The 14,820-nt window shown below is 34.1% G+C and overlaps 1 protein-coding gene across 1 annotated transcript in view; it reads right to left on the bottom strand.

Annotated features, from left to right (window-relative positions):
* Positions 1–14,820, bottom strand: part of cntn5 (contactin 5) — a 513,272-nt gene that overhangs the window by 220,758 nt on the left and 277,694 nt on the right. The window contains exon 7 of the mRNA XM_030151777.1: positions 4,176–4,379. Within this exon, the coding sequence (XP_030007637.1) occupies positions 4,176–4,379 (204 nt within the window). The remainder of the gene's footprint in view (positions 1–4,175; positions 4,380–14,820) is intronic.

Consider the following 14,820-nt stretch of genomic DNA (forward strand, 5'->3'; position numbering starts at 1 on the left):
AAAAATTCCTCTCATTTACTTATAATGGGTGAAATTTCTGTCTGTAAAAACATCAATTTTGTTTCAATTTACTCCAAACTTGGCACATATATAGAGGCAATTGATATGCTAATATCAGCGCACGCATAGACATGATGACACCAGCTGGATCAAAATAAACCAAAATAAACTACAATATGTGCAAGGGGCGGGGTTTATTGTGCCTGGAACCACTTGATTTTTCTAATTTTCATTTTCTTACATTTCATAATAAATGATATCTTACATTTATAATTTACTAAAGAGACTAAATCTACCGGCAGATAACTCAATGAATGTATTTATGTACTTGGCGAATAAAGATTATTCTGATGTTATCTCAAGTGGCTCGGTAACCATGGAAACATGGCCCGTGCCGTTTATTTACCAAGATGCAAAAGTACTGTGTAAACATCACATGACCACTCTGGTGGAGTCACGACCAGTAAAATAACAGTATAATAACCTATAAATGATGACAACTCCATATTTTTATCTTTGTTACCTCACCCACCCCACCCCCCACACACTCTAGCAGCAAAACTACAGGTTGAATTCCTACCAGATTGGGTTTATACATTACCAGTGACCCAGAATAGATCTAAAATAATAAAATAATAACATAATAACCTAGAAATGATGACAACTCCATATTTTTGTCTTTGTTTTTTAATGAAAACAGAAAAATTACGTTTAAAACGTTTACATTCACAAAATATCCTTTCACAAAAATGTGAATAATCTAAACAACCATGAATGACCAGAAATTTCTTAAGCAAAATAAGTGGAATTTGAACAATATTCTTCCTGATACTAAATGTTTTCTGTATTTGTAGATCCACTGGGATCTGTTAATTATAATGCAAATGTGTAAATGATAAACTGAGGCATAATAATTGTAAAATTGCACTTTTTTGCACTAAAGCACAGGTGTCAAACATGCGGCCCAGGGGCCAAAACTGGCCCGCCAAAGGTTCCAATCTGGCCTGTGAGATAAATTTACAAAGTGCAAAATGCAAAAGTTACCCTGAAGATATTAACAGTCAAGGGCATCAAACTCAATAATAGCAGTATAATAATCTAGACATAATGACATCAAATGTTCTTCTTAGTTTAATGTGAGAAAAATAATATCATATTATGTCTCTAAATAATGGCAACACCAATGTTTTTCCTCTTTGATTTATTGCAAAGAACATTAAATTCTGATATCCTTTAACAATAAAATGTCAATAACCTGAACAAATATGAACAAGCTGGAATGTCTAAAGAAAAATAAGTGCAATTTAACAATATTCTGCCTGTTTTGTGCCTTGGTAGATCTGATCTGTAATGCACATGTATAAAATCATAAGTTGAGGCATGATATTGATAAAATTGTACTTATTTTTTCTTCAGAAATTTCAGTTTTTTCCAGTTATTCACATCTTTTTTTGTTTTGGATAGAAATAGTTTTGTCATTTAATGTTATTTTTTGCACTAAAAAATTCTGAGTTGTCATTATGCTATTATTTGACTGGTCCAGCCCACTGAAGATCAAATTGGGCTGAATGTGGCCCCTGAGAGAAAATGAGTTTGACACCCCTGCACTAAAGCAACAAGAAAAAATTGTAATTTAGGGGTTATTATGCTATTATTTTACTGATCAGGCCCATTTGAAATCATGCCCACCCCCCCACCCCCTTGGTCCTATGATATGGCAGCAGAATATTCATGTGATGTTTACAGTATTTTCAATACTGGTAAATAAACGACACGAGCCACGTTACCATGGCTACGTGCTAAGCATTATGTTCATCTCTGAGGGCCACTTCATACAAGATTATGCTAATTCAGACTAAGAATCATGCTGGAAGGGATGTAATCCTTGAGAGGTAAATTTCTGTCACAACATTCAGAAAAAAGAAAAAAAAAAAAGGATCGCAGAAGCCTCTTTTTTTTTTTTCCTGCAGAGGCTTCTCCGGGGATGCGATCCGGATCTTCTTTGAAACCATGACAATGACAGGCACCTGTGTGAGGTGATGGACGTTTGTCTGTGCAGTCTGTTGTTAAAAAAAAAAAAAAAAAAAAAAAAAAAAAGGCTGTAGGTGAAATTCACACCTGATTCTAACAAACAGCTCCTGACTACGGCTCCTGAGAGGGCAGTATAAAAGACTGAAATCCCATCCACAGCAAGGGCCATTGATTCAGTTAATTTTATGCTGGAAAATGATTTCCCTGATGGCCAGTTTCACCAAAGCACATTGTGAGCAAAGAAGGCTCCCCACACTAATGTTAAAGCATTGCTCACTATCTATTTACGGTGTGTATGGAATTCATAACGCCCTCCGTTAACACGAGGCTCTGCGGAAAGCACAGTCCGCCCCTTTTTATTAACCAACCTGATGTGAACCAACACATTATGATACAATGTGATGCAGCGCCGGAATATAAAGTGTGTTTTTAGTTTTTTCATCTGTGCTAAACAAGTTCTGAGGGAGGAAACGCTGTAACGTGAAAACAGTTTTTTACGCTTTTTAAATGAACAGCAGGGGAGAACTCTGCAATCATCCCTCTTTGGTTTATCCCAGGAAATCTGTTAGATTAGTCAGGCTGAGGGTTGAACATAAATCAGAGGTTACTTCCTGTATGGTGGTATAAAACACAGTGTCGGAAAGACTTCTCAAGTTAAATTACAGCTCCTTATTGCTAAATAATTCATTTATAGTTTCATAGAGTGTTCAAAGTAAGGGTGTAACGGTCCAAGAAAAGTCGGTAAGTTTTCAGTACAGGGGTCTTCTGTTTGATACATTTTCGGTACAGGGGTCTTTGGTTCAATGCATTGTCGGTACAGGGGTCTTGGGTTCGATCCATTTTCGGTACAGGGGTCTTTGGTTCAATGCATTGTCGGTACAGGGGTTTTCGGTTCAATCCATTTTGGATACATTTTCGGTACAGGGGTCGTTGGTTCGATACATTTTCGTTACAGGGGTCTTTGGTTTGATGCATTTTCGGTACAGGGGTCTTGTCTTCGATACGTTTTTGGCACAGGGGTCTTTGGTTCGATACGTTATTGATATGTTTTCAGTAAAGGGGTCTTTGGTTCGATACATTTTCGGTACAGGGGTCTTCAATACGATACGTTTTTGGTACAGGGGTCTTCAGTTCAATACATTTTCAATATGTTTTCAGTACAGGGGTCTTTGGTTCGATACATTTGCGACAGGTTTTCAGTATAGGGGTCTTCGATTCGAAACATTTTCGATATGTTTTCAGCACAGGGGTCTTCGGTTCAATACATTTTCGATATGTTTTCGGTACAGGGACCTTTGGTTCTTACATTTTCAATAGGTTTTTGGTACAGGGGTCTTCGATTCGAAACATTTTTGATACGTTTTCGTTACATTGGTCTTCGATTCAATACGTTTTTGGTACATTGGTCTTCGGTTCAATATGTTTTCGGTACAGTGGTCTTCAGTTTGATACATTTTTGATATGTTTTCGGTACAGCGGTCTTAGGTTCGATACATTTTCGATATGTTTTCGGTACAGTGGTCTTCGGTTCGATACGTTTTTCGATATGTTTTTGGTTCAGGGGTCTTCGGTTCGATACATTTTTGATACATTTTCAGTACATTGGTCTTCAGTTCGATACCTTTTCGGTACAGTGAAGGAGACCATTTTCAATAAAAAAACTATACTGAAGTAAAAATGCAACATATTCTGAATAATTCAGCGCCACTCCACAGCTGAAGTTTTTACACTACTGTGTGGGTCTTATGGCATTTTCGCGATCAGAACCTTTGGCTGTTTAAATGCTGCTGGTATCTGTAGTTGGATTACAGTTTTTCTCTCAGTAGCAGTAATATTGGGTTGGGTGGTGTTGTTTTAAATGCGTTATGAAATTTGACGTGTTACCAGAAATATAACCGATCTTCACGAAACAATGGTGTCCTAGATCTACCAGAAGAATTACAGGGTTCAAACCATTAAAGTAAATTAACCTGGATATTAGGCTCTAGATGCAGATAAATGTAGATCTTTTTTTTTTTTCCTCCAAGAAAATATGGCAATCACACATAGATAGAACTCTAGCATGTGTTTGTCTTAAAGGACGTGGGCAAAGAGGCAGTGAACCTATGAAAGACGCACCGATTAAACCAATGAAAAACACTCACCGTCAGTTTTCAGCGTCAGAGGCGTCGGCGGACTCAGAACTCTTGCGTTCGTCACCGTGTTCTTCACCAGACAGATGTAACTTCCTACATCTGAGGGTTGAACCTTGGAGATGTACAGGTTTCCCGTATCCTGGGAGATGAAACGACGACTGTCCTCAGCGACGAACGAGGGAAACTCATTAAAAACCCAGCTGTAGATGATCTCTGGAAAAGCACGGAGGGAAAAAGGATTAAATGTCAAACCTCCCTTCGTGTCTGTTTGGATGTTTATACTGCTGAAAACTTTCCATTCATGCAAGCGTTTGAAACATACAACGATCAGCCATAACATTATAACCAGGTAAAAAGACCCAAACATCAACCATCAAACAAAACCACCTACTGATCTAAACTGTTTAATACCTGTTGATCCATTAATCCGATCAATACATGGAAATAATTGGTGTGAAATACAGTTTGTCATCTTTTCATGGTCATCAGATATGACCCATTTGGATGTTCAGAGGTTCTGTAGTTACCGTGGAAACACTGTCATCTTCTACAGCACTGATTCACCAGTAAGACCCATGGAGTTGGATCAATGACCGTGGTTCAGTTTTAGTCATTCATTGATTATTCACTTTTGCTCAGTTTTTATTTAATTTTGGTCCATTTGTGGTTAATTCTCAATACTTTTACCTGTGTGAGGTACTCTATTTTCTTTATATTTGTTAATTTTGTTGAATATTTAATTCATTTTCAGTTCATTTTTACCAATTTTTCAATCATTTTCCTCATCCTTGCACTTTGTACTGAATATTTTGTTCACTTCATTGATGTTTTGTCGTTTTTTTCCATGTTGATTTTCTTCATTTTTGTTCATTTTGTTGGTTATTTTTGCCAAATTTTAGTTCATTATTGTCCATATTGTTGATTATTCTGCTCATTTGTGTTCAGGTTGTCAACCATTTCTTTATTATTGTCTCTACTGTTTTTTTTTTTTTTTCATTTTATAATTATTTGCTTCATTTTTGCTCAGTTTTTCCCTTCATTTTTGGTCCATTTTTGGTTCATTCTCGATGCTTTTACCTGTGTGAGATACTCTATTTTCTTTATAATTACTAGTTTTCTTGATTATTTCGCTCATTTTCAGTTCATTTTACCAATTTTTCAATCATTTTCCACATCCTTGCACTTTATTTTGTTCACTTCATTCATTTTTTGCTTCATTTTTTAACATGTTGACTGTATCTTCATTTCTGTTCATTTTGTTGCTTATTTTGCCAATTTTTGGTTCATTACTGTGCTTGTTGACTATTCTGCTCATTGTGTCCATTTCTTTGTTAGCTGTTGTCCATATATATATATATTTTTATTACTAATAATTATTTTGTCCATTTTTGCTCATTTTTGTCCATTTTGTCAATTGTTTCTTCTCTTTTGTTCTGTTTGTTGGTTATTTTCTACATTTAGTTGATGGTTTTTGCTCATTTTTGTTTGTTGTTGAAGTGTTTATACATCCTTCCTTAGTCCATTTTTGGTCAGTACTAACAACTGCAAACCAGGACCACCTAATAAGACCTGGAGATGCTCTGACCCGGTCATCAGCGTTACAATATGGACCTTGTCGACATCTGTTTGTTACGTTGCTCATTTTGCTGCTTCGAGGACTAAACATTCACTTGATTCCTAATATATCCAACCCAGTAAAAGGTCCCCCTGTAATGAAATAATCAGTATAATTACCACTTCTCCTGTCAGTGGACTGAATAAACTTGCACTTAATAGAAACAGAAAATTATCCATCACTGGAAACAGGGCCACTGTTAATTATTTTATTCATTTTTGCTCAGTTTTTCCTTCATTTTGATCCATTTTTGGTTAATTCTCTATGCTTTAACCTGTGTGAGGTACTCTGTTTTTTTATATTTGTTAGTTTTGTTGATAATTTTGCTCATTTTCAGTTTATTTTTTCCAATTCTTTAATCATTTTCCTCATCCTTGCACTTTGTGTTGAATATTTTGTTACTTTTCATTGGTTTTTTGCTTCTTTTTTTTTTTTTTTTAACATGTTATCAATTGTTTCTTCATTTCTGTTCATTTTGTTGGTTATTTTGCCAATTTTTGGTTCATTTTTGTCCTTGTTGATTATTCTGCTCATTTGCGTTCATTTTGTCAACTGTTTCTTTGTTATTGTCCCTATATTTTAAATTTCTAGTAATTATTTTGTTCATTTTTGCTCATTTTTGTCCATTTTGTCGATTGTTTCTTCTCCTTTTGTTCTGTTTGTTGGTTATTTTCTATGTTTTGTTGATGGGTTTTGCTCATTTTTGTTTGTTGTTGAGATGTAAATACATCCTACCTTAGTCCATTTTTGGTCAGTACTAACAACTGCAGACCAAAAAAACAAACAAACAAAAAAAAACAACTTCAGACCAGGACCACCCAGTAATACAGTAGTTGAAAAAATTATTACACCACCCCTTGTTTTCTTCAATTTCTTTTTAATTTTAATGCCTGGTACAACTAAAGGTACATTTGTTTGGACAAATATAATGATAACAACAAAAATAGCTCATAAGAGTTTAATTTCAGAGCTGATATCTATCCATTTTCCATGTTTTTCTTGATAATAACCAAAATCACTTCAGTTCTTACATCAATATCTATGGCATTGTACTGACAAAAACAGTGCTTTTAGGCATTCCATGTTTTCTTCTCTGTCTGTTTTAGTCACATGATACACACAGTAGTTAGTACTTGATTGCATAACCATTGTTTTTGATGACTTTTGATGTTTTAATAATTTTTTCTGCGACTGTATATCCAACCCAGTGAAAGGTCCCATTGTAATGAAATAATCAGTATTATTACCACTTCTCCTGTCAGTGGACATAATGTTATAGCTGATTGGTGCATTTACATATTCCACAGTACTGAATAAACTTGCACTTAATAGAAACAGAAAATTATCCATCACTGGAAATGGGGCCACTGCTAATTATTGCTCAATACGTACAAAAAACAATAATTTAAAGAGGTAATGGATATGGGATTTGTTCAGTAACAATGCATCAGCTGACTCATCAGCAGTAGATTAATGCTAGTCTATACAAAGTCTTGGCAGAAAAGGCCCCAGAAGATAGAAAAAAAAAAAAAAATCTCACTTTAACAAGGCGTTAATGAGACTGTTTGCAGCAGGTTTATTTTAATTAACGGTGGAGAACGTCAGAGGTAAATGTGGCTCATGACTGCAGAGATTCAAAGAGCCGACTGATTAAAGGCGGCTCGGCCTGCGTTCATGTGCAAATGTGAATGAGAGGTCATTAAATGAAAGAGGCAGGATATCAGACAAAAAGGGGGCGTCCGTCATAGTTAATAGTCTTTGACACACGATCACACTCTCTGCATCCAGGCTCAATAATGTACTTTTCACAAACAACACAATCAGTGCAAGATATTAACCAACAAAGACCAAAACATCCACCAGCAACCATAAGAATCATCTGATCTAAATGGTTTAACTGATAAACACCCAAACATCCACCATCTACAATAAAAATCTACCGATCTAAAATGTTTAATACCTGTTGATCCATTAATACTGTCAATACATGTAAATAATTGGTGTAAAATACAGTTTGGCATCTTTTCTTTTCTTTTTTTAATTGAACAATTGAACAGTATATATACATAATAGTATACATCAAAGTAGGATTTTTTAAAAAATCACATTTCACAATATATTTTACATTTCAAATATACAGAAACAAATCTAAGTAAAAATTAAATTAAATTAAATACAAATAAAATTAAAAAAAAAAAACTCGAGGTATAAAATAGAAACTATATAAATTAAATAAGATCATATACTTGACATAGTTTTTTTTTTAATTTTATTTGCTTTAGAGTTTAAAATGTTCTTTAACCTCCTGAGACCCAGGAAGTATCAGCAAAGTACAAGCTTTTTTAGTTTTTTTGTTAAATATGTGCCTATATTGGAATCATCATGATGCAACAGTTTTTCAGATGCAGTTTTTAAAATTTTTATGGAATGTCCTTTGTGGTGGACAGTTGTCTTTTTTTTTTTTTTTTTTTTTTTGGATAAAGTTGTGAAACTCATGTCCACAAATATGGACAGAAAACCCACAGCTGGGTCTTAGGAGGTTAAATTGTCTAAATAATTGGAAAAAAGTACTTTAAAAACAATAATGTTTGGACGCTGGTGTGCAAATTTAGTGCAAAGGAGGTGAAATTTGGCAAATATTACTAAAAGGTTGATAATGTATCTGTTTTTTCTGGATTTATTTTATCAATTTGTGAAAGTCCAAATAAAACATGTTGAAAGTTCAATGTACATGAAGGGTCAATTTTGGGGTTTATGAAATTATTTAAATCAATCCAAAACGCATGTGAGTAGGTGCAATCCCAAAATAAATGACACTGTTTCCTCTGCATTGCTGCAAAAAGTTTGTCATCTTTTCATGGTCATCAGATATGACCCATTTGGATGTTCAGAGGCTCCGTAGTTGCCATGGAAACACCATCATCTTCTACAACATTGATTCACCAGTAAAACCCATGGAGTTGGATCAGTGACAGTGGATGGGAGATGCTTGTTTCGATGTTCAGTTAATGACAGATTTCAAAAAGTCAGGTTTTGCTGTTTTTGATATAATAGCCCGAAACTTTACTCAGAGCTTTTATGAATATCTACATGATCTGTAAATTAAATATAAGAAAATACCTGATTTTCACTGAAAAAACACAAAATACAGTGGATAATATTACAATAAATGGTGATAAATCCTTTAAGGAAGGTTAAATATAGAGAACAAATCTTTTAGGCCTTATGGGTAAATAGCCGTTGATCCACTAATCCAATCATTACATGTTAATAATTGAGGTAAAATGCAGTTTCTTAGCTTTTTTGTCGTCATTAGATATGACCCATTTGGACATTCAGAGACTCAGTAGTGAACATGGAAACGCTGTCATTTTCTGCAACATTGATTCACCAGTAAAACCAATGAAGTTTGACAAATGACAGTGGATGGAGATGCTTGTTTTTACATCCAGGTAATGCTATCTTTTGCTGAAAAGTCCACTTTTCCTTCAGTTTTCTCTGTTTCTGATATAACAATCAACTTTAATCTGAGCTTTTATGAACATCTACATAATCAGTCAATTACATATAAGAAAATACCAGATTTTCACTGAACAAACACAAAATACAGAGAATAATATTACAATAAATGGTGATAAATTACTTAAGGAAGGTTAAATATAGAGAAAAATCTTTTAGTTGATCCACTAATCCAATCATTACATGTAAATAATTGAGGTAAAATGCAGTTTCTTAGCTTTTTGTCGTCATTAGATATGACCCATTTGGACGTTCAGAGACTCAATAGTGAACATGGAAACACTGTCATTTTCTGCAACATTGATTCACCAGTAAAACCAATGAAGTTTGACAAATGACAGTGGATGGAGATGCTTGTTTTTACGTCCAGGTAATAATATATTTTGTTGAAAAGTCCACTTTTCCTTCAGTTTTCTCTGTTTCTGATATAATAACCATTAACTTTAATCTGAGCTTTTATCATTATCTACATGGTCAGTAAATTAAATATAAGAAAATACCAGATTTTCATTGAACAAACACAAAATATAGAAGATAATATTTCAATAAATGGTGATAAATCACTTAAGGAAGGTTAAATATAGAGAACAAATCTTTTAGTTGATCCACTGATTCAATCAATACATGCAAATAATTGAGGTAAAATGCAGTTTCTTAGCTTTTTGTCATCATCAGATATGACCCATTTGGACGTTCAGAGACTCAATAGTGAACATGGAAACGCTGTCATTTTCTGCAACATTGATTCACCAGTAAAACCAATGACGTCTGACAAATGACAGTGGATGGAGATGCTTGTTTTTACGTCCAGGTAATAATATATTTTGTTGAAAAGTCCACTTTTTCTTCAGTTCTCTCTGTTTGTGACATAATAATCAACTGTAGTCTGAGCTTTTATGAACATCTACTTGGTCAGTGAATTAAATATAAGAAAATACCACATTTTCAGTGAAAAAAGTGAAACACAAAGGATAATATCATAATAAATAATGATAAAGCACTTAGTAAATTTAAATATGGAGAAAAAATAATCTTGAAGTCACCAAAAGAAATTGCTATTTAATTTTTTTTTAAATTTAAATGTATTAAACTCCACTGTTCAGCTTCAATACCAAACACCAACCTTTTTATTTTCCACTTTCATGCCTCAGTTATGACATTATGTAATAGTAGATATTATTTCTTTCCATAAATGAGTGGTGTAAAACCTAAAAACACACCCTCCTTATTACTGTAGATGCTACCGATACATCCTACAATCAGTGGTTCAATACTATGAAAAAATAAACAGTTTGTAGATTTATCGGAAGAGTCTTTTCTTGTATATTCCTTAGAAACGAAATAAAACCAATCTGGTCTAAAATCCCAGAATGGCGCTTAGGAAAGGTGAAATGTTGAGATAGTTTTCTTCATCTTTTTAGCTTCAGCTTCAAAACAAATCATTGTCTTTTTACTTTTCTTTTACACATAATTAAAGTAGGGCATGATACTGTGTCGAAGTGAATGTTTTTTTCTCCATTAATGAGTAGTGTAACACCTAAAAACACAACCTCTGTGTTATTAAAAATGCTATTTATACTCTAAAAACAGACCTGTGGTTCAGAACTATGAGAAAATCATAAATATGTGTGGGTATAATAAGAGGATAATATAATAAATGATGGTGAATCAGGTTAACCCTTAAGGGTTCATGGTCACGGCTCCATGACTGAATCACATGACATATTCAACACGTCGTAGCGTTGGAGTTGGTCGCGTAGACCACTGGGGATAACTGCATTGGAAAGTGCAGACTTGAAACATTCTCCCACTTTTTATTTGATGTTGATAGAGTAAACACAGTCGGAGATTTGATGGTTTGAATTCGGAGCAAACAAACATGAGTTAAAGGATGAAAATGAGGTGGAAATGGTGGTGGTGGCGGGGTTATATATCTGACCATATCTTTGTCATTTTTTGGAGAAAACCCAAGAAAACGCCTATGTAAAGATATGCTTTTATGTCAAATATTTGAGTATATTTTCATTTATTACAATTTCAATTTTATATACCTAATATTTGGAACCAGTATTCACTTTTAAAGTCTTTGAAAATGTTCCTTAAGCATGTTTGCGTTATTTATACAATAAATTATAGGAATTTTTCAAATCGGATTTTATATTTTTTGTGTGTTTTTTGGCCTTTTGTGTTGATATAGTAGGTTAAAGTGAAAAAATAATAGGCAGATGAGGTAGATGAAGTTCAATCAAATTTCAATCAAATTTTATTTATATAGCGCCAAATCATAACAAAAGTTATCTCATGATGCTTTACATATTGAGTTGGTCGAACGCAGACTCTAAGTTGTGCTGAAAAAAAAAAAAAATTGCAAACATGGGTATAATAAGCATTTGTAAATAGTAAACAGGCCGAATCTGCATATTCTAATCCACAGACCGCATTAGCATTACAGGTAAGGGTGAGAATGACCCCCACCTGAACTGGATGCGGAAACCAGGAGGACCAGGGGTGGTGGGGGGGACCGTAGGAAACGCCTATGTAAAGATCTGCTTTTATGTCAAATATTTGAGTATATTTTAATTTATTACAATTTTTATTTTATATATCTAATATTTGGAACCAATATTCACTTTTAAAGTCTTACAAAAAGGTTCATTAAGGATCTTTGTGTTATTTATGCAATAAATTATATACATTTTTCAAATCAGATTTTATATGTTTTGTGCGTTTTTCGTCCTTTCACATTGATATAGTAGATTAAAGTGAAAAAATAATACACAGATGAGATAGATGAAGTTGTGCTGAAAAAAACAAAATACCAAACACGTGTATAATAAACATTTATAAATAGTAAACGGGCCGAATCTGTGGATTCTAATCCACAGACTGCATTAGCATTACAGGTAAGGGTGAGAATGACCCCCACCTGAACCTGATGCGGAAACTGGGAGGACAGCGGGTGAGGGGGTGAAAACCGTAGTAAACGTCGATGTAAAGATATGCTTTTATGTCAAATATTTGAGTATAGTTTTAATTTATTACAATTTTGATTTTATATAGATAGTATTTGGAACCAATGTTCACTTTTAAAGTCTTTGAAAATGTTAAGCATCTTTGTGTTATTTATGCAATAAATTATGTACATTTTTCAAATCGGATTTTATATTTTTTGTGTGTTTTTTGGCCTTTTGTGTTGATATAGGAGGTTAAAGTGAAAAAAAAATCATTGACAGATGAGATAGATGAAGTTGTGCTGAAAAAAAAAAAAAAAAGATACCAAACATGTGTATAATAAACATTTATAAATAGTAAATGGGCCGAATCTGTGGATTCTAATCCACAGACTGCATTAGCATTACAGGTAAGGGTGAGAATGACCCCCACCTGAACCCGATGCGGAAACCGGGAGGACAGCGGGTGAGGGGGTGGGGGGAGGGCGGAGAAAACCGTAGAAAACACCTATGTAAAGATATGCTTTTATGTCAAATATTTGAGTATAGTTTTAATTTATTACAATTTTGATTTTATATCCCTAATATTTGGAACCAATATTCACTTTTAAAGTCTTTGAAAATGTTAAGCATCTTTGTGTTATTTATGCAATAAATTATGTACATTTTTCAAATCGGATTTTATATTTTTAGTGTGTTTTTCTTCATTTTGTGTTGATATAGTAAGTTAAAGTTAAAAAATTATAGGCAGGTGAGATAGATGAAGTTGTGCTAAAAAAAAAAAGATTACAAACATGGGCATAGTAAACATTTATAAATAGTAAAGGGGCCGAATCTGCATATTCTAATCCACAGACTGCATTAGCATTACAGGTAAGGGTGAGAATGACCCCCACCTGAACCTGATGCGGAAACCGGGAGGACCAGGGGTGGGGGTGGGAGAAAACCGTAGTAAATGTCGATGTAAAGATATGCTTTTATGCCAAATATTTGAGTATAGTTTTAATTTAGTACCATTTTGATTTTATATATCTAATATTTGGAACCAATGTTCGCTTTTGAAGTCTTTGAAAAGGTTCGTTAAGCATCTTTGTGTTATTTATGCAATAAATTATACCAATTTTTCAAATCAGATTTTATATTTTTTGTGTGTTTTTTGGCCTTTTGTGTTGATATAGGAGGTTAAAGTGAAAAAAAAATCATACAGATGAGATAGATGAAGTTGTGCTGAAAAAACAAAAAGATACCAAACATGGGCATAATAAACATTTATAAATAGTAAACGGGCCAAATCTGCATATTCTAATCCACAGACTGCATTAACATTACAGGTAAGGGTGAGAATGACCCCCACCTGAACCTGATGGGGAAACCGGGAGGACCACAGGTGAGGGGGTGGGGGGAGAAAACTGTAGTAAACGTCGATGTAAAGATCTGCTTTTATGTCAAATATCGATAGATAGATTGATAGATAGACAGACAGACAGACAGACAGACAGACAGACAGACAGACAGATAGATAGATAGATAGATAGATAAAGTTGTGCTGAAAAAACAATCAAACAAACAAACATGGGTATAGTAAACATTTCTTTGTATAGTATATGAAGGCAAAATGAAAAGTACCCAAAAACGGCCAAAATAGCCTCAGACCACTAAAGGTTAAATGTAGAGAAAATACATCTGTAAGTCACCATGATAATAGCTTTAGGTGTTTTATGGGTTAACTAAGACGTGAACGTAGCCCTGTCGACTATGGTCTAGTCAGTTTTAATGTTGGCGTCTTGTTTTTTTCTGGACTTAGAACAAAGATTCTCTACTTCTATTTAAATTTTCCAATATTCCCACATTTGTCATATGGTTTGACAATCTGCTCTCAGGCTGTAGTATCTGTATAATCAGGCCTTAGACGGTTTGGACGGGTAAGACACCATCACTGCCACATTTTTGAGCAAATATAAGATGTTGAGTTTTGTGAATTTGATTGATTTTAACTCCATAAAGCTAACATTTAAACGCTTGAACGGACTTACTCGTCAGCCTCTTTGTAAATACATAAAGTGCAAAGCTGCAGCAGATTCACCGGAGCAGCTTCGTCAAAGTTCCACTCTGTGAAGCATCTTCTACTCAGACATCAGTCTTTATGAAAGGAGCAAAACTCCGGAACTCGCTGATCGTCTGAAATCTGCTTCAGACTTCTTCACTTTTAACACAGTCTGTAAAGTATGACTCTCTTCAAACTTCACACTTTATATATTTTATTTAACTATTTTATTTACTATTGAATCTGTAAGATGTAAGTGTCTGAAAATGTCCAAAATCAACATTTGTCACAAACTCTATGATAATACTCCATGTGCAGCCGTGACGATGTAAGTAATATTTAATTTTTACCCCACCCACTGAAGGGGAGGCAAGAGGTATTGTTTTTGTTTCCGTTTGTTTGTTTGTTAACACTTTAGCAGAAAAACTATTGGCTGAATTCATACCAAATTGGGTTTATAGATCACCAGTGACCCAGAATAGACATGTTTTAATTTTGGGAACAGCAGGTCAAAGTTCAAATTTT

The sequence above is a fragment of the Sphaeramia orbicularis genome, chromosome 13, assembly GCF_902148855.1.
Source record: "Sphaeramia orbicularis chromosome 13, fSphaOr1.1, whole genome shotgun sequence".
Lineage (NCBI taxonomy): Eukaryota > Metazoa > Chordata > Actinopteri > Kurtiformes > Apogonidae > Sphaeramia > Sphaeramia orbicularis.